Source organism: Sturnus vulgaris, chromosome 4 (genome assembly GCF_052056855.1).
Source record: "Sturnus vulgaris isolate bStuVul1 chromosome 4, bStuVul1.hap1, whole genome shotgun sequence".
Classification (NCBI taxonomy): domain Eukaryota; kingdom Metazoa; phylum Chordata; class Aves; order Passeriformes; family Sturnidae; genus Sturnus; species Sturnus vulgaris.
The window spans coordinates 50,487,662-50,513,815 of NC_142246.1; the positions used below are offsets into that span (position 1 = coordinate 50,487,662).

Consider the following 26,154-nt stretch of genomic DNA (forward strand, 5'->3'; position numbering starts at 1 on the left):
TAATGTTTAACATCCCCTAAGGGATACAAGACTCTTTTTGCTACCCCTGGATTGTGTTTGTGGGAGAGAAGCACATGTGTATACTGTGATTCTTCCTCATAAAGGATAGGATTGGATATAAAAGTGGAGCAATATCATATGCTCACTATGCTCTGAAATACTTAGAAGAATGCAAAAAGATTATAAGCATTTTAAAGAAGTTAAAGTCAACTCAAGGCCACTGATTCAGAGAGAAGTCTTTGTAACTATTTCAATGAGCCCATTCCCCATAATGCATATACTGTGACCTGTAGTTACTTGGCTTTCCTGTTAGGTTTTGTGTCTCTTGGCAAATATAGGCATAGTATGGAAACCTCACCATTGCTATATTGCAATAAAACAGTAAATTACAACATTTTAAATTAAAAGGTCTCTCACTCTGGTAAATTCTCCAGGTTAATATTAAATTGTAATGCATATCTGACTATGCATCATGTGTATTGAATTACCTACTATGCTGCATATACAATTACATTTTACACTTAAAAGTTGTCAAGAAAGTTTTACAACCTTACTGGGGTTGCAAAAGTCATCATCTTACTCAGCTTACTCTGCTGTAAAACCAAAAAATCTTGAGCTCAGAGAATACCCAAGATGCCAGAACTATAATTACCTGGCTGAGAGAGAAAGAACCCATCTATCTAGGGGCAGTCAGTCTAGGTATCATTGGCACAGCCAGTGCTCCTAGTTCCCATAAAACTGCCATTTCAAAATCACTTCTGCCCACACCAGGATTTCCAGACTATCACCTTTCCTGTCTCCTCACAGCACCAGGTCCTTGCTTCTTTCTTGAAGCTTGTATATGCAAGAAAGCCCCTTTCTCACCCTGATGTGCTAGGTAGCTTATCCCAAATAGTTAAGCCTTAGACCACCCTTGCTCCCTTATTCTCTGTATGTGTTGAAGACTCAAAGAAAAATCATCTTGATTTCTTCTAAACAGATTTCTTCTCCTCTTTGCAATTGCTCAGGCCCAGAGGAAGCCATATGCTGCACCCTAATAATTTTAAGGCAATGCAAGTGTGAAGCCAGTTGTTTCATCCTGTGCTGAGACTAGAGGAAATACCACCTCTCTCACTGCCATTAGATTATTTATTTCTAGGTCTCCAGAATTTCACATTCAGGGCCTGGATGCCTTTTGTTCACCAGAGCAGGGGCTGGCATGTGCCAAGGCTGCAGCCCATGGGGGATAGAATAGCTTGCAAGCTGGAGGTATCTGAGCCATGTCTTCTGCGTGGGAGCTCAGAGGAAGACAAATTAATGTGAAATGGATCCAAACCAGAATATTTATATTTGGCATGCCCAACCGAAATAATCCATCTGGCTAAATATGTTTCATTTTGAGACCATTTTCCATTTTTTAAAAAAATGCCATTTTGGTGAAAGTTTCCTTTCTTGATGCAGAAAAAGAAGAAAGCACATTTTGCAGAGAAATTTCCAATCAGCCATATCAAAAGATCAGGGTGTGGGAGGAGTGCTACAGAGAGCTGGAGAGTGACTGAGATGAGTGGGGGAGCCTGGGAAAGAACGTGTATGAACATCAGAGATCAGTATTGCTGTATTAGAGGAGATTGAAAGCACCAGCCACAGAGGAGGTGCTGCGTGGTGCTCACCCAGGCTAGAGGAGGCAATAGGGACTGTTTTTAGCAAAGAGAGCAACCTGCATGCACGCCATTGACACATACACTTCTTTAACTTTGGCTGTCATGTAGAATATACCTCCCACTCCTTCTCCACCTCCACAGAGGATTGCTTGCTAATATTTAATTTTCTCCTTTTGTTTAATTAATGAAAAATTGGAGATTAGAGTCTAAATACATCTGAGAAACTGCAAGTATTGTGGCTTTTTATTCTGTGATCTAAACAACGAAAAAATCCATAAAGCAGTATGAGCTTAAGTTCACCCAGCAGGATGGTAAGATTAAATGATCTATTATAATAAACTGTCAGATGAATCAACCTGTTTCATCTATTGATATCTTTATTGCACTCCTCCAATTATAAATCCTACTCACTTGATTCACAGGAGGCATCTCCCTAAGAAAATTTTTTATGAGTAAGACTAGTAGGGTTTGACTCTTTCTGTACACAAACTGAAGGAACTCTGGATAGTGATATTAGGTAAAAATTACCCACTGTATCTTCAGCTCCTTCACAAAGAGAGAGAGACAAAAGCAGAAGTTTCTGGGATATAGAAAACATGGCAAAGCCTCAGTTAACACTATTACAGATCTATGGTGTGGTCAAGGCAAGAAAGGCTTTTTCAAGTTTTTAATTTTGCTTTGATTTATATTGTGGTATATCCCCTCTGAGTAATCAGCCAAATGTATTCGTTTGTTTTGCCAGTGAACACAGTTGGATGTGGCAGTACTCCAAAAAACAGAAGTAGCAAACTGCAGGGTATCCAGGCTGCTTAGGTAGCGGCTGTTGGAGAATAAAGTGGGGAGAGTTTAGTTATTGGTCTCTTTCTCCATCTGTCGAGCTTCTCACCAATGCTGAACTGACTCAGGCAGGTAGTTTCAAATCAAACCATGGTCATGTGCCAATTTTTTTATCCTTGTCCTCCTTACTGCACAAGGAGGAACCCAGCACAGCCAGTGTTGCACATTTCACTTTTCATCATGAATCTGGAAATCTTCCCAGATTATTTATGCAGAGCATCTTGCTTGCAGCCCCAAAGGAGGTAGCAAGCTCTGTACAGGCAGCTAGAGCAACTACAGTTACTGTTACCAAGTGAAATGCTGCTTTTCCTTCTGTCCTTCTCTTTCTAGAGAACAGCAGCATGTGAGCCTGCACCAAAAAGGGCACTGGATGGTTATTTAGAAAATGCAGACTGACAGCACCTGCTGAATCACTCCGATAAGCACAGCTTTGTTTTCGTGGCAGGAGTGAGCAATCTCTGAACAGAGGGTGAACCAGTGCCTTGCTTGCATACTGGAGACAGGGAAAGAGAGGAAGGCATGATATTTTTCCAATTTAATTTTTCATACTGTAGCAAAACCTGGGTGAGATACCTTCTGGAAAGATGCTGGTAGTTTTATTGTGTGTAGGTGTGTGCAGTTGTTAAAAAATAACAGAGGCCCAGAAGAAGAGGGCAGGCAGCTGCTGACATGTTTCCTCCCTGTGATAATTTCTAATCTCTGGGTTAACTGAAGAGGCAAGGTCTGTCCAGGACAGCTGCATGGCTTTTGGTTGTGCCAGTGGGTACTGAAGCACATCCCCAGCCCTTCCTGTTTGCAGAGACTTATGTCACCTGCACTTATGTCACCTGCATTCAGGTTTGAAAAGCTGTTGAGACTTCGAGTCGAACTTGGGTATCAGTCTTGGCCTTAAAAAGCTTTTTCTATGTATTTATTTATTTTAATTTGAGCCAAGATACTTCACCTTGTTTTAAGAGTGAATGTAAAGGAAAACGTTCAAATATAGTATGTTAGAGCTCTTTGGAAGGAAAGTTCCACAGACTTGAGAGACAAGGTTCAAAGTGGTTTCATAGAGAAGTGACCTATTTGTAAGGCTTGACAAAGTCTTCTGCCTTTCTTTGAGAATATGAATGCACAGGGCCTTAAAGTTTGCTAGTTTGCCCACATGATGTGGAATCACATGGTATTTTTATCATGGCATCCTACACCTTCCTGGCTGAAAGAAAGGCAGTATTCTGGTAATAAGCAATCATATCGTATTTGGATATTTCCTTAATGCCAGGTATGTGTCCTCCTGCATCCTATACTGTGTGTTGTTCCTTTGACAAGTGATTTATTAACTTCCTGAAGGCTTTGGCTTGGTTTTGTTGGTAATGTTGCCCAAACATACTGTAAACAATGCTTAGTGATTCATCACAGAGATCCTCTTAGAGCACAGTGATATTGCTGTTTGCAGATGGATTGATGAGATGACAAAAAGCTTAGGAAACAGTCTCCTCTGCATTCTAGGAAGCCAGGGTGAGGTAACGGTATACATTCAAGATACTTAGCATTACAAATATTTAATATGTTCAAGAAGAGCTCTTACTGTTGACTTTTGAGTACTTAGCTTTTCAACCTAAACATACTTTTGATGAACGTTTGTGATTAAAATGCAGTTTAAGTTTTGTCACGTGTACCATTAGCAAAAGCAGTTATTTGCACCCCAGCAGCAGAAGTGATCCATGGTTTTGTGTGTAGAGAGAAAGAAAAACAAGAGCAGCATTCTGGTTTTCAAAGAGTATGTTCACAGCAATAGAACAATGTGTGTTACAGCTCTGCTGGTAGGAGTTTTCTTAGTGCAAAGCACCAGTCCACAGCACAGAAAGTGCAGTGAGGATATAAGAGTGGATTTGTGCTCCCTGGGGAAACTGGTTTAGAGGAGCACTGCAACCTGGGCAGTCAGGGGACAGGCTTAATGCCTGCCTGGAATTACAGTTGCCTTCATGATATTGCCTCTGTGATCCCCCATCCTGGCACAGCTGGGACACAGAGGACACAGCCACTCTGATTTCCAAGCCTGCTACAGTCTAGACACAGCAGGAACAGCAGCACGCTAACAAAAAAAAATATGTTGTGTTCCAAAAACTTGTGAAGTAGCTGGGGGAAGCTGACAGTAGAGCCAGTAAACATTGTGCCCAGTGCTCTGTAAGATCGATTTCTTCCTCGTTACTAGTGCCTCTTGCTTCTGCTGCTTGGCAGTCTGCTAGCCAAAAGCACCAAGATCATAAACAAAGATTTCTTTTTAAAGGGTTTTGTGACTCTTGAAGATGTGTCTCAATTAGTTTCTTTTATTAAAACACTTACTTGTCAAGTAAATGTCAGCTATTCACTCCCAGTCACTTTTTTGGTTTTGGAAGGAGGAGTTTTAAAGGAATGTATCAATTAATTCAGGATTTTCTTCTCTTGAGCAGAATAACAACTTAGCATAGGCTGGGGTTTGGATTCTGCTCCCATGTATAAGAGATGGCTGAAGACTTTTACAGCTCAGATTTTATGGGTTTGTGAACAGTGTTAGCATGTCACTTCTGGGGCAGCATTTGTTGTGGGGGTTACTGGGCATGCTCCTAGACCCTGCCAGTTCACATGATGTGAAGACTCTGGATATCTAAAAGAGATACTAACAAACCTATTCTTTCTGTTTTATTGCAGACCTTCCCATGAGCTCTCCAACAAGTTCAACAAGTAAGAGCAATAGAAGAGGTTGCTCTATGACTACTAATGAAAAAGGCTGGTGTGGGGTGGGAGAAGGACAGCCTGAAGAAAGGAAACATTCAGGGAGCAAGAAGGATCTAGGGGAATAATGTACCTGAAACACAGTATAGAGCAGCAAAAGAGTGATGTTCAGCTTGTAGCATTGAGTAATTTTGCTGTGATTTCAGCTGAATACTATGTTGGACTAGCAGATACTGGAAAGAAAAAAAGGGTGGGACCACAGAAAAAATCAGGCCTGGCATATTATGTGATGGAATGGGAAGCTGTTATAAATAGAATGTTTACCAAGGAGCTTGTTCTTGTCAGTGGCTCTCATTCCTCATCCTGTAGTGAGAAGCATAAAGTCCCAAAGTAAGGCAAGTTTCCTGTGCTAATGAACCTGTATTGTCCTATTTTCCTTTCTCTGGGCTTATCAGGAAACAGTTTCTTCTGTACTGCTCCCTGCAGTTCTTGCTGCTGCTGCGTGCAAAATCCTGGCCCTCCTGTTACCATGATGGTTGTAGTTCTCCAATTCATTTTTATTCTGATTCCAGATTATTCCATAACTGGAAAATACTTTCCAGATCCAGACAAACTAGACAGGAGGGACGACTTGTGGGAAACTTTAATGAAAGAAGTGGAGAAATTAGTTTAATGTTTTAGTTCCTTGCTCTGTTTTATTCAGTAATGTTTCTTTTCAACTGTCATATTTCTTATTGATGGTCACAAGCATTTAAAATGCTAACCTATGGATTTTTCTTTCCTTCATTACTCACATCTTGGTCAATTAACAGATAACCAGGATAAAAACCCAAAAAACGTGGATTTCAGTCCTCAGTTTTTCTCCTGAGGAGAGGCACACATCTCCTGTACAAATGCAGGGATATGCATTCCTCTTTTTTGGTGCAGTTTGTTTCTGTTGACATTTCCAGTCAGTATCCAGGGTAGCTCATTGCTGTGATAATTGCCTGCTTGCCATGTATATCATGTAGTATACCAGATAAGGTAGCAAAAAGGCAGTAGTATTTCCTTGGGAAGTCTAAAGCAGTCACAGGCAATTAAGAATGCATAGGAATTATTTTAGTCACTTGATGATGGCTCAGTTTCCAACCTTACATTATCACCCCTCAGCAGACAGGCACCAAGGGAAAAAGAATTTCTGCTTTAAAAAAGCAGTGATTTTTCAGAGATGAAGTCTTGGACAATGATTGTTTCCTGCACTATAGCATCAGAATGTCTCAGCTATGACTGTTGTTTAGGTACCACACAAGCACTTAGTAAGTGATAGTTTTTTCCCAAGAGGCTTCTGTCTATGTCCAGAAAAATAAAGGTAGAAGGGTGGGGAAGGGGGAAAGAAAACAACCACCAAAACATTTTTTAATAGTGGGCAAGGGTTTAAAATCAGTTTTGCAAGAAAGAGGAATTCCTAGATGGCTGGGACAAGTAAACCTCATTTGTTACTTTAACTCCATGGATTAGCGTTACAAGTACTGCCTACATGAAAGTTTATGTAAAAATAGGGACATGTCTTTCAGAGACTTAGTATAACAAAATTGTATTCTAGACCTCAAAATGGCCATAGGATATTGGTTTTAATGACTTAATTAATTTCATAGCTTCCACCCTACAATTTCAGCTCTCTTGTGTTCTTTGCAAGAGGAGCCATACAGTCTTACAGATGTGAATTGTTAGTAGGTACCTGACCAACAAAACCTCAGTGGCTGCTGCCAGGTTCTTAGTACTTATATATGGAGCTATAACCTCTGCTAGGGCCCTTTTTTAACAGATCACCTTCCCCAGATGCCTTAGAGAGCCACTTCTGGTATTTAGCCAGGCAATGGGAATGCTTGACCTTGCATCCCATCTGTCCAGATGCTCGGTTCATTTAGTGGCAGTGAGCACTTGTCTACTCCAGCCTCCATCCAATATGGAATGCAATCCCACATGCTATATAACGTACCTAGGGAAATGCCAATGTTTGCATTTTCTGTTTTCTCTCTGGAAGATGAGTAATTGTTTTCTCATGGGCTGTATGCAGCAAGGTAGTAAATATTTTGCATTGTTGATATCTGACTCAAATTCAGATAAGCACCTGAAGGTAGAAATGCATTCCTTTAAACCCAGCTTTAAAATATGTCCCAGAGGCTTACAACATTGCTCTCTCCAAATGGGGCAGAGAGCAGGCACATTCCTCTACAGCAACACTCAAGAAACTTGCTGTCTACTAGTATTGCACCTCTTCGGACTTCTTCATCTACTATTAGCAGTTTTATTTTTTTAATTAGCAGTGAAATATTTTGGAGACAGGTCTAATTTTCACCCTCTTTCTTGTTTATTTACTTATTAAAAATACTCTTGTAATGCTGAACAGTACCATAACCTCCTAAAAGTGAAAAAGTTTGTAACTCATGACCCGTAGGTGGGCAAGCAGAGGATCCTAGGGAAATCTGCACCTGTACAAAGTGCATGTTTCTTTAGCCCATGCTAGATAAACTTTTTCCCCCCTCTTGTCAAGTTATCCAAGTATTATTGAGAAGAAATACAGATGTGAAGCACCAAGTGAAGCTCCAGAAGTGGGGACACAGAAGTTGTTCTGGGAGGGTAATTTTTCAGAGGGAGTTGTTTGGGAAATTCCGGCAATACATGTTTACCTGAAAGGCCCTATTTCTTTTGCAGACCCAACTTCTGAAAGTCCAAAAAGCAGTTCTGGAAACCAGACAGGGAGTGATATCAGCTATTCCAGTGAGTATTCTTAATTGTTTTATTTCTAGCCTTACCAGATTTAGGCCCTATTACAAACCAAATTTAAGTGCTGGTTATAAAACTCCTCTCAAAGAGAAACAGAGCTCAATAAGTTGACACTTTTCTCACTGAAGAGCAGCACAATTATTCCCAAGGACTGATTCTAAGTGGTAAGATTGAAAAAAAAAAGCCAACAAAAGAAAGTCATCCCCTGTTAGAAAAGACACAAGGGAACATACGAAAAAGTTGCTCATATACATGTTGTACGCATTATAGGAATGTATTTTTGTGAATGTATGATATTAATATATTATTCATATTGTCATGGTATTTGCGTGATGCATGCTACTTAATCTTTCATTTTAATATTATGCATCTCTGGGGCAAGAGTGTTGCTGCAGCTTCTCTATTTCCAACCCGGAGTACTGACTAAGCAAAATATGTTTGATGTTTTCCCACAGTAAACTGTCTCCCTCTAGTTCCATAGATGCACAGAAGCATCTATATGAATATTAAATATTAATTGCATCAAGAGCCCTTGAATGCAGCCTCCCCCTGACACAGGGCTTAGGCCAGCAGGCAGGAGAGTGCCTGCTGAATTTGAATGTGGCTGGTTGCTGCCAGAGAAATGACAAAAAGGGGGAAGCTGGGCTTATATATTTCCCAGGGAAAGATTCTCTTCATTACATAATTCTTTCCTTTTTTTGCTTCTTGGCTGGGAAACACCTGTCAGGAAATGGCAGATGGTGGGAAATAATAAAAGGAAAGAAATGTCCTCATTTTAAAAGGAGATCTTGCATTTTCTATCCCTGGTTGTAAGTGCTGTGGGGAATGTTACTGAATGATGCAATTCCTTGGTGTCTTTCTGGGTGCACAATGTTAAAAGCAAAATAATCACTTCAGTTGCTGAATTTCAGACAGATCTGTTTTTTTCTTTTTTTGTCTTTTTTTTCAGAAAAAGAGGGAAAAATAAATTACATGTTTAAAAAAAGTATTTCTAAAACAAAACTTTCTCACAAAACTATTGGAGGCCATCAACACTGGGGTTGAATGATGAGTGCTTTCATCAAAATTATGGTGGGCCCAGTGAGGGGGTGCTGAAACCTTGTTCTTTTACTGAAAAATGGGTGAAACCAGTTCCACAGGGCAGCATGAGTGTCAGGGAAGGAGTAAGGGTGGGAGAAGGAAGAAGCCTAAATCTTTCCTCCACGAAGCATCCAAGCTTGAGGCTCAGTGGTTGCAGGAAGAATAACAGGAGCAGTAGGTTACCCTCTCCAGAGAAATGAGTAATGCTTGGTGAAGTGGAGCTGGAGGTGCCTCTCACCTTAGTGTGTGCAAGTACCTTTACACTTGTAATGTAAGCGGCAATGTAAGTCAGAGGCAGCAGCCAAAATTATGTTCTCCCTCTTTTGCAGATATTATCTTGCCAATTGTCATCACCCTGATAGTCATTACCCTCTCTGTCTTCTCACTTGTGGCTTTGTACAAAATGTGCCAGAAGAAAACTCCAGGTATTTGCTTTGCTTTCTCTGCGGGGGGGGGGTTGGAAAATCAGTGCGCTTTTAATTATTAAAAGATCTCTTTTGGATTACCTTAACCATCACTGTTGCAGTGGTCTGGGGTCTGGTGGGAAAGCTTTTTATATTTTGTGCTTTGCATAAAGTGGGAAACTAACACTTCATTTTCAAAATCAGTATGAAGACCAGAGTGAGTAAAAATTATTTTTTGGAGAATATATAATGCTGTAAAGTTTTTGTTCATGCTTTTGCAGCTACAAAGAGCTAACAACACCTGTGCTAACACAATCAATCAGTTAGAAATAGACAGTGAAAACTAAATTCGAAGATATTCAACAAAATCACTTTATCTATTTTATCTTTCTTCTAGATACAGGCAAAGAAATGTCAGTGTTTTCTTTTGGGATATACCTGATACATACACACACACATGCACATGAAGCATGAGTAAAATGTTCCACTTATAGTATAATGCACATGGAGCATAATCCCTGAGCAAACAGTATTTTCAGGAATAGTAATTCTGACAGAGCAGCTAAAGTCACTATCTGTTTCTCTATTGTCCATTAAATACTTAAGATAATGAGTTATAGTTCCATCAAAGTTTATTTGCCAAATGTTTCAGGGTTGCCCAAGTAGGCTTCAGGTAAGTGTAAATTTCCGTTAAAAAAAACCAGATCTGAATCCAAACTGTGGTTTTTCTGTCCCTGTGAGCTGGCATGAGTTAGGAGACCTGTGCAGAACTGTGAAATCACCAGGCCTTGGAAACAGGGTGTTGAAGCTGTAAACCAAGACAAACAGTGTGTCACAGCCAATTTAGCCAATGACATGGAAAAACAGACCCAGATAAACAGAGGAAGGTGTGCTCTTTACTTAGGAAATTATTGAATATTCAGAGTCAAGAGATAAAGATGTGAGATGAAGAACATTTCCTTACCAGCCTCCCCTATGCACACATGTCATCAGGCATTGTATTAGCAAAGTCCTTTGGAAGATAGAGTAGATATCTGTAGTGCTTCCTGTAGGATTTGCCTAGATCTATCCTGTGCACTTCCTCTGTGCTTGGTGCCATGGAGTTGGCTCCGCGTAACCCCCTGGCCCTTTCCATCTGCCCACACTGCACATAAGCATAAATATATATTCAGTATATGATTCATTTTGGAGACAAACCTGTTCCTCATCGAGGGGGATGACAAACTCTGTTATCAGATGTCATGCCAGGCTGTACCCCCAGGGAGTACAGCCTCAGGAACACCCTTGTTCCCTCAGTCGCCTTACCCTGTATCTTTTAGCTCAGTTGTGTACGTGAGAACCATCACATATTCACATCCTCTATGCCAGCTACCCAGGGTTTGGGGAGCTGCAGGGAAAAAACTGCTTCTGTTGTTCTCTTGGACAAGCCAAATGTCATTCTCCTTGGTTTGCAGAAGTGTTGGTACAAGCAACATCAGTTCACTTCCATAGATGACCAGAAAAACAACAATTTCTATTCAAGCTGGTTGATTGTGTTTATGAACTTAATGCAATACTGCAAAATTAAAACTGAGCCTTCTGCTAACAGCTGCAATTGCCATGTCTAAATGTTTGGGGTTTGAATTCCAGCAATCAAAATGATATTAACTTTTTTTCTTCTTCCAGAGAGACAAGAGAATGGTGCTGAACAGTAGGTTGAATTCTTTTCATTGCTTTGAGATCTATCACAGGGCACTTGTAAATGTAGCAGATTTTGCATAGGATTTTCTTTGATCTTTCTCTGTTTAAATATAGTAATCAGTTGCCGCCCCAAAGAGAAATATCCTGTTGAAAGTGCTGCACTTGCAGTTATAGTAGACCTGTATACATGATAAGCAGCTGTTTCAGCATGGATAGAAATGTGGTGACTCTCAACTGTTTTGCAATTTATCCTTTTGAAAGGGATAAACAGTTTATGCTATGCCACAGGACTCATTGCCCAGTCTTTTTTCAGTTTTTTTTTCCCTTTTTGCCTCATTGACCCATGTCTTCTACCCCTGTATCTTTTCCCACCCCCCTTCTTTTGTTCATGTTTTCTCTCTTTTTAATGTGTTTCCTTTTTATTCTGGATTATTTATATATGTATTTCTCTTGTTCCCCATTATATCATGTTCCCCTGTTCCATCTTGTTTCCACTAGACCACTTGCACAGGTTCAGTTGAAATAGTAGTGACATAAGGAGTGTGAGGAGAGGGAAACTGAGAAACATACATTGGAAGATACAAACTAAAGACGATTGAGCCTGGCAGTGGCCGCTTGTATGACCAAAAGCAGCATTTAGGCTGCTGATTTACTTGGTAGCCCTGACTCCTTGGCCATCTGAAGTGGTCCTTCTTTGCAATTCAACGTGGCTAAAAGGCTTGCATTGACAGAAAAAATATTACTCCTTTTTCCCTGGATGTACCTCTTCCGTCAGGTCCTAGATTAAACCTGGAGTTACGAAACTTGATTTATTACCTATTTTAAGAGAAAGGTATTTTCAGAGATGTTGGTATATGGTATTTTCTGCCACTTGACCCCATGTAAAGCCCATTTTAAGCCTGTCAGTTTAGACTGGAGTAGATGCTGCCTCCTCAGGACCAAAATCTTAGCGTTTTGGTTGGATGACCAACATGTGTGCTGACTGCTTAAATGTTTTCTGATTTCAACAGAGCCCAGTCAGATAAAGAAGGAGTCAAACTTCTTTCTGTGAAGTCAACTTCTCCTGAGACTGGTGAGTGTTTCCTTTGTGTGTATGTCTGTTTCCCTGTCTGAGCTCAGAGAAGAGCAATTTTTGGGATTCAGTTCCAATAGCAAATCCATCTTCAGTTCCTGTCAGGTCAAAGTTACTGCAAACAATTTTTCTACAGAGCAAATCCCCAGACTGGGATCCTGTAGAGATGCAGTTCAGCTGTACTGTGTGTGCTGTCAGTATTTGGGAGTGAGAAGTATGACTAGCTTAGGAAAATATTTTATTTATATCATTGATGGTAAGCGATCTAGGATAGTTCAGAATAACAGTGATCATGGTGTTTATCAGATAGATCTGGTTGTACAAGGAAGTTTGAAGACTGGTAATATCAGAATCACAGAATGTTCTGAATTGGAATGGTGAACTTAAGTGAATGGTCCATGTGAAGGTCCAACCCAGAGCCTTGGTGTTATTATTACCATGCTCCAACCAACTGAGCTAATATCCCAGGGATCAAAAGGTTTGTGAGTCAGTGCGGTATGTAATCAGGCTTCTGTTGGAGTTGGTGTCAGCAGTGTTCAGTCAGCCCTGTACACAGTCACCCTTTGCATTCAAAATCCTACTCTCATTGCAAATTCCTCTGTCCTGTGCTTCAGGGTCTTAAAAAATCTAAAGGAACAAAGGTTACTGCTAACATGCACAAAAGAAAGAAAAAATCTCAAAGAGATGGATGCAGTTATGTTCTGCAAAAAAATGGAGGGGCACAAAATAAGTCTGAGGCAGAACAGAATTCTGACTAATCAATCAAAACCCCTAAATCTCTCATGGTAGAGCTAGTTGTGGTAAAACTTCACAGCTTCACCCAATGCTTTCTCAGTCATTTAGGTCCCACCTCATCCGCAAAACTCCCTCCAGAAAAACAGTCTCTTAATTTCTACTTTTTAGCTATAATACTCTTTTTTTTTTGTTTTTAAGCTTTTTGGCCATCTGTTTCTCCTACTGACATTTCTGAAGCTGACCAATAGCCTCTCTCTCTCCTTTTGTCCAAATCCTTGGAAAGTCCTCTGAGATACAGCACTTGATCTGAACTATCCTCTGCTTGCTACAGAGGCACAGTTTGGACTCTCTAGCCTTCTCTGCAACTCTCTGAAGCTTTTGCACAATCCAAAAGACCCACAGGGCATCTCTGGCAGCTGTTGCAGCAAACCAGAGTCCTACAAGTTCCCCATGGCCTCTTGACACAGAGCTAGGGGCTAGAGGGGGACAGGAAGGGCCTGCTCCATCACAGGGCATATAATTCTGTCCCACTGCTTCTGGGTAAAGGCAAACGACACTTTGGCACTTTAAGGCTGCATTTCAGAGCTTCATGATTTGGGATTTTTTTTTAAGAGTATGTCTTTGGGAATGGACTTCTGGCTTATTTTGAATATGGAGTTGTGTGTATGTTTTCTTAAAATTGTACTCTTTTTTTTGAAAGCTGAATGAAGTTAGAAACTAATCAAAGGACATTTTTTGATTGATTCTGCCCTCATGCCATTTCAAAACCAAAGTGACTTCATTGACAGTAGCAGAACTGTTTGTGGTTTACAGCAGGGTAAATGGGAAAAGACATAGGCTCACCTTTTTTGCCCCCCCACAAGATGAGCTCTGTTAACTGTTAATCAGCTACTGGTTCACCAAATATCTGAGCATCTTCCATCCAGATATTTTTTTTTACTGAACTATGATGTGTGCATGCTATAATTAGAAGATTTGAGTCATAACCACTTAGAAGACAAGATTCTTGCCCTCTTCTCATTAATGCAATTCATATTTAAACCAGATGCATTTTCTCTTGAATTCATACAATGTTATGTCTTTCAAAATTAAACATGCTTTCACAGAAAGGGAAGTCCTCCTTTTGCCTAGGTTTTCAGAGTCATTTTATTTCTTAAAAGCCAGAGTGGCAGAGGAGTCTGTTTCTTCCAGAAATATTTGTCACTCGTACAGGTATTTAAAATGTTAGGATGTCTCCCTGTTTGAATCAGATTTACTTGCTTTGTTAAAAGCTCAGGCGTAAAGGCAGATGTTTCTCATGGTATAGGCACAAGAACTGCCTGACTCATGGGCCTTCTCACAACTACTGACAACAATTGCCCTGCATAAAACTTCTTTACAAGTGTTCTTTTTCCTTGGTCCAGCTGTTTAGAAAGTGTATGTCTCTGTATGTACCAAAAAAACTACAAAAAGTTGTGAGTAGAAAAACTGAAATTAGAAAGATCTAAAGAGAAACCTTAACTTCACAGGCAGGGCTATATCATCCTCTCACTATCAATAGGCAGCTCTTCCCTAAGGTCAAGCATATCTACAGTGAAGTTCTACTTTGATATATATTCAAATTAAGCTTTATTAGAAGTATACATTCTATTTTTTTTTTTTCATTTTTGTTTTTCATTCCAAACAGAAGACTTTGAGATTGTACAATTTTGTAAAATATGTGTAGGACAAATAAGGACCTACAAACTGTTTGAGCAAGCAACCTAGAAAGACCCTGTGTCAGTGTTGTGCATAAATCTTGGTCAAAGGTTATGGTGAGTTTAATCTTGTCTTCTTTCCTCTATCTAAAAACCATGCCAGCTGCACATAGTTGAAAGATATGTATGTGTCCAGAGGGCTGTTTATCCCATCTACCCTGGACATCTATCTTGAGCTAGAATGGGCTGACCTGTGGTAGCCGATTGGTTCCTGAAGGATCCTATTTTAGCACTTTTTAAATTAGGCTGTGAATATGAAATGAAAGAAAAAGGAAAGACTCCTTTTTCAGAGGCACAGCTGAATTAAATTTAATCAAGAATATTATTTCAAATATCGACAATTAATGTGAAAGAATACAGGAAAACAATAGTTTTCAATTAAGCCTGGACTAAAGTAATGTTTTTTAAAGGAGTAATATCATCAGGACACTAAGTAAAAAAGAGCTTTAATATTGTCATTTTTTATAACTCTTCTTAGAAGATGGAATTGCTAATGTCTTTGAGCTCTAAGGCACAACTGGTATAGAATGGATGTAAAGTATAAAACCAAGGAAAACTAAACTAGAATCAGTAAATTTTTGATGCATGTTTGTCAGTGAACTGCAACACCTGATGCAAGATAAGTGTCTGTTCTTGCATATTACTTGAAAACTCAGCCTGAATAAAAATTGTCTCAAAAGTTTTACACTAATGTACAAATGCAGGACTTATGGCAGCTATTTCATGTTGACAGTACAGGCAAATTTAGGGTGGCTCTCCCTAGGGAGAATAAATGGTCTTTTATAATACAGTGTTCTAGAAAATCTACCAGCAAAAATATTTATAGTTATATTTCCTGAGAATATAAGATGAAGGGTTTTAATTGATGACTAAGAGATCAATACCATCAGCCATGAGGTTTAAAGTATTGCCTGTCTTGAAAACAGACCTAATTTTTCTGTAAGGGTTCTTGTGTATTACACTGAAAAACAGCAAAGGTATTGATCACCTTTTTAGGACTCATGAAAAATGTTGAGGGATGAAATTTTCTCAGTTACAGAAAGATTGGTGAATAGAAATTTGGGTAAAGCTACTCCCTACAGGTGTATGATGTCTGATGGAAGCATTGATACCTGAGTAATGACTTCAGAATTTTCTTTTATTCCCCTTGCCTGGAATAACTATTCTAGAGCAGGCAAAACATATGAAACACCTTTTTAGTAGAAGCACACCAGTTCAATATTCAATGTAAAGTCTCACAGGGATGTGCAGGTGACATAATATTTCAGACATGTTAGGTATAATCCTGGCACCTAAGCATAAGCTGATCCAATAAAGCATGATTTTTAACCAGACTGAGCTGTTTTGAGGTGAAAGGGTAGGATATTACTTACTTGGCTTGTAGACATATTGTCTCTTCTGCACTGAGTTTTCTGAAAGAGTGTTAAATGTGTCAGAGCTGTGGTAGCTCAGATTTTGGTGACACCTGAAATGGAAGATGGCTAGAGAAGGATTTGTGGCACATGTCTGCATTAGGGCTTCCCGAGATACCCACTGTGGACAAAAAATGAGAATTCAAGTGATGTTACTAAACAGAGATGGGAAAACGTATCAGGCAAAGATGGTTATTTGGGAGACACCTAACCTGTTCCATTAGTAACCCCTTTAACTTATTGCAATCATAGTGGAAAAGGAGGTCAGTTAATACCTAGAGTTGCTCTCTGATGGCACTGCAGTGCAAAGATAGCATGAACCGAGGAAGCAGGAAAACTTGCATTCTCCATATGCTTCACATCGCTTCCAAAAGCTGCTGCTGTTCAACAGTAATGATGGCCTTAGAGCTGTTACCTGCTGCTTTAGCTGAATGTTCCTCAAGACAACCCACTGCAGTGCTAGGGCTTGGACATGGTAAATCCTGCGGTGTTCTGAAACAGTGTGGTCAAATGACAATGTCTTCATCACTGCTTTCCATAACCCTCCGAATGCTAGGGCTAATTGTTCTGCCTCACTCATCAAACAATAGATGTGGTTTTAGTACAAATCAGGAGCTGGTGCAGACCTTGTTTCCTGTTATGCTAGTAAATCTGAGCATGGGCCATTGCATTTAAGAAGGTAAGAAATCTTTGGGGTTTACCTCATTAGGGACCCAACTCAGGGAAATTTAGCCCTGCAAGGGGTCATGACTCCTTAGTGGGACATTCTTAACATGCATTGAGACACTGACCTCTTTCTCACTATGTCTTGATCTATATGGATGTCTCTAGGAGCAGGTGAAGAATCTGAGTCACTCTGTCAAGGGAAATTCCCTTCCCTCTCCCACTTCCTTGCAAGATAAGCAGTGTAGATCAGTGCAGAGCAGTCTGCTGTCACTCTGCGTGCTTAGGAGTGGTAAGAGCTGGTGTTCCTGCTAATGTAGGATATGATATTGATTATTTCTGTTTCCTAGCCTGAGATGTAGTTTCAGGATCTCATGTTTTTTCCCCTGCACGAAGAGCACTTAGAAGCTGCTTTATAGAAAAGGGTCCCCTTGCAACAGAGAAAGATATCAAGTACTTCCTTCCCTCTCCTTTTCTTTCTCATTTGCTGATACTCTATTTTTTTAACCTTGTATTGTATAATAGCCTGAAGTTATGTTTCTTTCTTCACGGGAACTGTAGAATAAACTTTCTTAGCTTGTGGTTGGGCTCTGTTTGTGTTTATTCACACCACAAAGTTCTGACTGCACACACTTCCGGCTGACATTTTTGGACAAAACTGTTGTCAAAAACATAGTCAAACTGTAGTCAAAATAGCATGTTTCTGTCTGTATTTCTAATTTGGTTTGTGAGCTGTGCATATTTTCAAGGGTTTTTTAAGCAGTCTCTTACATTCAGCCTGCTAAGGGTCAGGTGATGTTTTCCCCTGCGAAGCATTTGCTGACTTTCCAGCCTGCAGTTTTCTGAGATGCTCCTCCTGAGGGAGCCACCTCCCGCCCTTTGCTGCCTGTTATGCAGCAATTGCTTTCCTGTCCTTCACCTGAACGTTTCCACACACCCTCTCTCTGCCACGGTGGATTGTTCAGATCCATCTGGCATGCTGGCAGTGGTGAGGAGCAGCTTGCAGGAAAATGGTGAAGCGCGTGGCAGGGGAGCTGCAGCACATTGCAGGTATTGGAGTCACTGGCCTACAGCAAACTCTGCCACTGGTTCCCACTTAATGCTGTTCTCCATCATCTTTATTTCAGCTCAGAGTGGTAAAAATAGACTTTTTGATTCCTGTGTCTGCAGAGATAGTTTTATACTTTTATAAAAGATAGGCTTCTGCAATCAGATTTTATTAAAAGCTTGCTTTAATTCTTTGCTCCAAATCTAATTGCCACTTACAAGCCATTTCTCAGCAGCAGATATTACAGTGAAATAACAGCACAGCTAACTTTTTCTTACAATGTAATCTGAGATGCAGTACAACCTATTTTTTATGTGAAAGACTGTTTTTATATCTTTTTTCTTTCAGCTTTCCCAGTAATGTCAGAGGCTTTTAGCCAGGTCAAAGAGTTTCTGTACTCATAGTACTCGGTCTGTACTCTCTTTTATGTCATGATGTTCTGCAATGTATATGTATTCTGAATAATATATTCAGATTCTGAATCAAATGTGGAGGGGCAGGAGGAGAGGGAAAATTGCAGTGAGATTAATACAATATCCTTCCACAACGGTGAGACAAAGAAATGTTTCAGAGCTTCGAAACTGATCTTATTGCAATCTGTAATTTCAGCTGATTGTACCCATTACTTATTCACATACATTGGCATCAGAATGCAACATTAATGGTTGGAAATGAGTATATTTGTAAGTGAAAAATCAAAATAAATACTGCACAAGTGAAATTTTAATTAGGAACATTTAGGAGCATCTCCTAACATAATTAGGTGCATTTTCACTCCAGCACTATTTCTTTTCTTATCTTTCAGCTTGGAAGAGCCCTCAGTAGCTATGTATTAAGTATTCTTTCCATGCACTTAAAACAAATATGTTGAAGGATGAGGATTTATGAGTACATTTTTTTTCTTGTACATCTTCCTTGTCTTTATCTTTTTGAACCATGACCATGTTTTAGAGGAGGAAGAGTGCAGGGTGTATTGGATCAGGCTCAGTGCCTACACTGCCAATTTCTTTGGGTGGATCAGTGGCCAAGGCTCTGGAAGAAGTGTTCAAAGGGTGCCACATGGAGGCTGTGTGTATGAAAGACCAGTGCTGTATTGTGTAAGTTATTAGAGAACTGTCTTCTTTAGTATTGAGGCTAAGGAGCCATCAGCTGAGCCAGCTGTACCTGCTGGTGCCCTGGATCTCTGTAGCCTCAAATCCAGTCACAGAGGATTTGTTAGAGGGTGGATGAGATGAAAGGAAGTATGAGAAACAGGAAAGGAGTCCAATAATGTGTCCTACACCATGGTATTCCAGCAGCCTGTGGCTTGGAGACATCCTTAATCAGGCTTTTTATCCTTAGTGTTTCATACTTTTCAGTGGGTTTTAATTCCACTAATTTGTCTTGTTTGCTGTGGTATCTGCAGCAATAAACCTGACAGTTTAACTATAAATCTGTCTGTTATATGACAGTAATAGTTGGAGACTTTATGATGCCTCTGTCTTTCTTTTTGCAATCCAGTTTCAGACAAAAATCAACAAACAGGTGCAACACTGGAGGAAGAGGGGGAGAGTAAAGGCGAGCTTTGCATGTCAACTAAAACTTCAATGTTAGTATCTGATTTCATTTCCCAAATACTCTGCCTAAGGCCTCTTTCTCAAATTGTGCATAATTTCTTTCAGTTTTTGTAGAAGTGCGTGATATATATGAGGTTGGCTTCTCACTGCCCTCTGCCAATCTATCTGAGCTTACAACTCCTCCTCCATCAGGAGAGGTGTCCCATGGCAGGACCACAGGTAAAGGGGGGTCATATTACACTTGGAGCTGTGCAGTTGGTAGCGCTTTAACTGTACCAATTACTTTCTTCCAGTTCCCTTCATCTCCCATTTTTCTCAGGCCACTCACTTACTTTTCAAGGTAGACAAATGTACAATGAATTTTCAACCCATTATCAAACAGTTACTGCTATAGTATCCATCAAATTGGATCAATACCTTATGCAAGATACTTAATACCTATGTAGTGAGAAGCTGGTGGTTCAGGTTTCTCCTGATATCTTCCATCTCCTGGTGCATAACACTAGAGTTTGTGTGTCATCCTTCTCTAAATGCATAATCCAGAGTAAATAAAATCCCAGTTTTTCACTGATGATGTTGTACAGCAATTTTGCTCTTGCTGGTATATTTTGTATATTTAGTATATTTCTCTTTCAACGATGGCCTCACATTGCGTCAAGGGAATTTAGATTGGATATTAGGGAAAATTTCTTCACAAAAAGGATTGTTAAGCATTGGAACAGCCTTTCTAGGGCAGTGGTAGAGTCATCATTACTGGAAGTGTTAAAAAAATGTGTGGCTGGGGCACTTGAGGATACAGTTTAGTGGTGAATATGGAGATGTTGCTGGTCTGATGGTTGGACTTGATGATCTTATAGGTATTTTCCATACTTAATAGTTCTATGATCCCGTGACAGCCTTCAAAAGATCCAGACAATGTATCTGGACTGGTTGAGCACCTCCACTGCATCCTTTATTTTCTCAATCAGCAAAAATTCAATGTGGAATAATTTCTTCAGTCTATTAAAATGCCATCTGTTCTGACAAACTACTGAACACAAGTATTTGTTTTTCATTTCCCTTATGGGAAGCAAGGTTTAGTCCGTTTGTTTTGGTGATGGCTTGGGGACAAGTTTGGGGGGTTTTTGAGTCTTTTTGAGTCTTGGAGTCTATTTGTGTCAGTTAAGACTGTTTTTAGATCAATGTAAATGTCTTACTTGCAACTAACCTGAATATACTTGGTTTGCCCTTTGAGTTGCAACTGTGTATTTAGCAGAATATCAAACTGCTGAACCATTGAACTCCAAAATTGATCTGGACACCTCTCTGTGCAGTCTCCAGGTGTACTGCAGCTTTGCATCTAAACCCATCCACTACCCTTTTATCTCTTGAACAGAGAGCATCTGTGACCACTTCTTCTACAGCGTATAATCATTGTCTCTTCATCACTGGATTGTTGGCTGACACTAATGATTACAGACCTTACAATGCAAATATCTTCAGGCACATTTGCAACCATGGAGTAGCCATGACTTGCTTTTGTTTCACAAGGCTTGCAGGCTCCTGCCCTCTTGGAAGTGCGGCAGTAAAGAACATCCCTGCCTGCATCCATCACTCACCAGACACTGATACTGCCCAGGCAATAGCTGGGGGCAGTTCACTGTTCCAGGGATAAAGCACCTGGAAACCTGGATAGGGCATGAGTGCCTGTGTGCTGCCCTCTCAGGGTCTGCAGAAAGGCAGAGTCACCCCTCTTGGCTGGCCACCACTGCAGGCAGGTACCTCTCAAGCACTCTGCCCTCTGCAGCCAGTGCTGCTCCCCCATTCTATGCTCTGATCCACGGTCTGTTGGCACAAATGGGATGCTACCCAAGGAACTACACTACTCTGGAGCCTGCCCTTAGACATGTTATTTTCCTGGGGTGCTTCCATGTAAATCTATATGCAGAACAACCTGCTGAGAGTGGAACTGATAACAAAATACTGATAGTTATTACTACTATTGGATATTATCTTCAGCATGGTAGTATATTTCACAATTAATTTCTCCAACACTTTCTTTTTTACATAGTTTTGCCAATTTCTCTCTTCTGTCCCCTATTTAATCTTCAATTTCTGTATACTAAACAAGGAAAGTAGAAACATGCAGAAGGAAAAATAAAAATAAATTTAAAAATAAATGAGAGTTCTTGAAAATTTCATTCCTTTGCTAGTATAAAACTGTTTAATATTTGAACTGGTTCACTTTATTTTAGCTTTTCAGCACAAGATTTTTATCTAACTAAAACATTTCACCTACCAAAAATATGTCTTATTAAGATGTTCCAGTTTTTTCCTAGCAGAAACTTGTGCTTTCCTTTGCTCTGCCTTAAATTTGACATGATAAGAGCTTCTGAAACTCTATCTTAGCAACACTTCAAAATTATTTTTAAATCCTTTTTTTTTTTCCCAAAATTGGACACTTGGGAAGTAAACACTATTCCAGCACACTATTGTTGAACAGTTTTCAGTAGATACCAAGTCTTCTACTCATCTCCAAAAAGCTGCACTAAATTAAAGAGCCTTTTTTTGCTGTGAAGAAAAGCTGTCTGAAAACTATTGATCTTTTCCATTCTCTTCAGGAGTGCAACTATTTAATTTGGCTGCTAATTATTTAAGTGCCTAATCAGTGGATTTTTTTATAATCCTAATTTGTATTACAATTTGCAACCCTAGGCCATTCATCATTTGTAGCTTTTTAATACATGTTCACTTCTCCTGGAATGTAATACATCACTTCCTTGCCTCTCATGTGGGCATGAGAAATTAAATTGTCTCCTGCAGGTGAGAAGGGAGGCAGAAAGAGATATTTGGGTTTTCCTGCCCTCATGGCTGTTTCCATGTGGGTCTGGATTCTCCAGGGAAGAAATATTGAGAACGGTGTGAAGTTCTTAAATGTTCGTCCTTCTGCTTTGAAGGAACTGAGCTGATGTCAGTGTTACTGCCAAAAATTAATTTTATAGTTCTATCTTCTTATTTTTATAATTCAATGTTCTAATCATGGCTATAACTTAATTAAAGTCTTACTCCTCTTCAACCCCCATGAGAACTGCCTTGGAAAATACTTTGTGGTAGTAACCCACCATTTATGAGCAAATCACAGGGGAAATAATCTATAAAATAGGAAGAGTGGTAAAAATCTATTGTGTGGACAGTTTTTGCTGTTAAGAAAATCTGACAAGGAGACTGGCTAGTTTGCACCCTGGTCAGTAATGTGCTCCTGCTAGACTCATTTCCATGTTTATCTGTCTTTCCATGTTTACCTGATGTAAACGTGTTTTCTGTTTCTTAGGAGAGCACTCATCTCATGGAAAGAATAAAACTTGGCAACTCTTCACATCTCAGCAATAAATACGTAAGTTTATAGACTTTGTTTTCTGTGCTGTAACATTAGTGTTTGTTAGTCCCTTTAATACTTTTTAGTCTCAGTATTGTGCCATGTAACTAAAAAAAAGAGTTTAAAATGCAAGCCAAAAAGAGAAATTACTTTAGTTGGCAGCAGCCTCAAGGAAAAATGGCTTAAACAAAGCTCAGCTAGAGCACCCCATCATGAGCAGATTCACAGTCAAAATGGAGGGCTGAAGAAGCTGCCAGCTCACAGAGACAGATCTTTATAGGCAAGACATGTGACTTTGGCTGTTCAGCATTTCCTGGATTTAAACCCCTGGGTGAATTTTCATTCTATTTCAGCTAGAAATAATCGATTTTTAAGGGCAGATACCTATTAAAAAAAAAGAAATTTGGTACCCAGAAGTTTTTTATTCCTTTTTTTTCCATGAAAAATCTGAATCTTTTTCACTTCATGCAAAAGCCAGCACTTTAACTGAAGTGGTTTATTATGGCTTGAAATCCTCGGTGTTTAACATACATAGCAAATGTTAGATGGTATTTATATGTGTGAAAAGGAAGAGACCACCCGAGCACCTCTGAGACACAGTTTTTTAGGTGCTGCATTTTCCTTCATGTATGAAGCTTGCTCAGGCACAGTATCCACTTCCCATGGAGCTGCTTCTCTCATTTGTGGATAACTGTGGAGAGCTGTGGTCCTTTACTGAGGGTGGGAGAAGGAAGCAGGGTGTGGAAGGGCCCTGTGTGACCAGGGTAGAGCAGGAGGCAGGGGACAAGGATGTCCTGATGAGCTGGGTGTCACAGCATGCGTGGGATGGACCTGACAGAGGCTCTGGCAAAGCTCAGCCTCCCACCAGCACTGTAGAATCAAGCCCCTCTAGAACGGGTCCCATCAGTCTCCACTGAGAAATACCTGGTTGACCAGAAATGTGAAAAACATCTTTGATGGTTTTGACCTATTCTCATTTCCCCTAGATAGAAACCGAACTTTCCTGATGCCAATAGTAAGGACAAAATTACCTCTTTTGTTCCTTGAATTAGAGCAGCAGAATACAGTTTCGCCTACATTACTGAAAACCCAGAGATGGTTCAATTTGTGGATCCAGGACAAGGGCCTGGACAATTAATTTAATCTTTATTGTCTATCCCATATTGGATTTATTCTGTGTCTTCCATTTTAGCTTACCCTTCTGTTCCTGGACAACCTTACCTGGAATAATAATCTTGAGATACTCTTGTCATTTCAGATGTGAAGCAGCCTGTTTTATCACAATATGCAGGAATATCTCACCAAAGCTGTGTTTCAATGGGAAATGTGGAGAAGCTGAAGCTTTTTACCATAAGGACACTTGTGTTAATGACCAAGTTTTGACTTCTAAATCTCAAGCATCTCTTTTCCCTTCTGGAATGACATGTAATTTTTTTGATGGCTTAATAACTGGTATATCATGTATATTTATTATTTTCACATATAGTAAAAGCAGGGAAACAAGGTTGAAGAGAATGTAAAAACAAGAAGGATGAAGATAATGTAAAAATTTACATTTGATGTTTGCATAGTAGCTACTGAAAATGTTTTCTGCACACACAGGAAGGAATATGTCAGCATACTTTGTTGAACTTATGGTAGCTATGGATCTTTTAATTGTGTTTAGCAGAATACAAACAAGGCCTGACCCTTGAAACAGGACTGGGAAAACAGCCACTATGAAAATTAATTCGGTGATTTGCATGAGACTCCTCACTGTAGCACATGCTTTGCTTGTCATAAATGTTTACAGGGTGGGATGCCTGGCTGAGATGCTGAAGTGTGGGCTTCTTTTCTGTGAAGGGAGGAATGTACCTTGCACTGAGGCTCTTTGAAATTCTGTAAATTACTGAATATAATCCTTGCAATGTAGCAGGCAATAGTTGGTTTTCACCTGATCCTTGGCTAATTGCATTATGTGCGCTACAAATATGACTCCCATATAGCCTGGGGCACACAGTGGGAATCAGCAAGGTAAGCAATTTCACAGATGAACCTTCTTCCCTGTGTTCTGAGTAAGGCATGAGATTCCTGCAGGTTATTGAATAACTGGAAGTTCAAAGAGTGTTTCAAGTGCTAATTACAGACACACTTAATTTGTAAAGAGCTGGCAGTTCCAAAATATCAAGTAGTGCTTCTACCTGCATGTACCCTACATTTCTAGAACTATAAATGTTTGAAAGTTATATTACTGTGAGCATCTGCTCAGTCTCAATCCACTGATTGTAGCATTCCAAGAATTACCTTTTTTTTTTTTATTTGGAAATGGAAAGAAGACAACAGGCAGTCTAAGTGCAAGACCAAGATCCAGGACAATCATCTAAGTTTTGATACCTATTGATACAATGCTTTTGAGGAGCTTTTCTCTCCAATTTTCTTCTCTGAAATATTAAAACTTACCTAGCATTATGGTGAGAGATTGAGCAGATTTATTAGTTCACATCTATAGACAAATCTGAGAAGTGTTTATTTCCCTGTACTTGGCCATTGCTCTTACTTTCACTTTGGTGGGTCTGATAATCTTCTTTCTTAGTGGTGCCATGAGAGACTTTTGGTGAAGCTCGATAAAAGATGGGAAACAAACAAGTGTCCATGGTGCAGCTGAACTTGTGGTTCATTCAAGTATTCCTGGATCACTTGTATTCCTCAGGAGCAGAGAAGTCTTGGATGCCTACTTTGGAAAGGTTGGGCCATCTAAAATATGCCAGTTGGCATCTGCAACTATTCTGGTTCATGATTGATGAGGTTTCCTTCAAAAAAACCAGTCATTGTGGGTTTTCATGTTGATTAAAAACTCAAGGTATTTTGTAGTGTGTTGTATCATAGTGAAAGGACAGTAGAGAAAAGCAGAGAAATATTGTGAAATATCTGTGGTTTTGTGCAAAATCTGTTCAGAAACTACCATGTTGTGTCAAAAAAAACCAACTTACTGCCTATTAAAATTTATTATCTTTATTAAGTAGCTATCCTTTTCTGTTTGCAGAAATGCAATCCATTGCCCACGTCTAGAGCAGGTATTGTCCATTACTCTGCATTCCTGTTTCCCAGAATGAGATGGACCCTTTATGACAAGCCTGGAGAGCAGACATTAGATATTCTGGATATGGTGGTGGCAGGGGCTCCATTAAACGTTGCAGAAGGCATGCTGGAGGTTGCAAGTGGAAAGTCCTCCTCATTACAATCAGTGACAGGGAGAGGACAGGCCTCTCTGCAAATCCTGATACTGGAAAAGTGAAAAACGAAACAGGGAAGGTATTTGGGCTCTTCATGATATGGGGATGGCAGACAACCAAGCACTCATTGGAAGGCTGGGAAATATCTCCCAAAAAGACTGGTTTGTGCTGAGTGTGTATGAAGTAAAAGAGGTGAGTCTAGTGGACAGCAGAAATAAGAGCCTGAGATCCTCTTAACCCTTGAAATGACAAAACTTGCAGTAA

At 39.8% G+C, this 26,154-nt stretch overlaps 1 protein-coding gene across 4 annotated transcripts in view; it reads left to right on the forward strand.

The window, feature by feature from the left end:
• EMCN (endomucin) overlaps positions 1-25,672 on the forward strand; it is a 53,118-nt gene extending 27,446 nt beyond the window's left edge. For all 4 annotated transcript variants that reach the window (XM_088163958.1, XM_088163957.1, XM_088163956.1 and 1 more), the window contains 7 exons: positions 5,148-5,180; positions 7,866-7,931; positions 9,347-9,442; positions 11,087-11,111; positions 12,112-12,173; positions 22,634-22,696; positions 23,937-25,672. In XM_088163958.1, the coding sequence (XP_088020084.1) occupies positions 5,148-5,180; positions 7,866-7,931; positions 9,347-9,442; positions 11,087-11,111; positions 12,112-12,173; positions 22,634-22,692 (341 nt within the window). In that variant the 3' untranslated portion in view covers positions 22,693-22,696; positions 23,937-25,672. The remainder of the gene's footprint in view (positions 1-5,147; positions 5,181-7,865; positions 7,932-9,346; positions 9,443-11,086; positions 11,112-12,111; positions 12,174-22,633; positions 22,697-23,936) is intronic.
• The last annotated feature ends 482 nt before the right edge of the window (positions 25,673-26,154 follow it).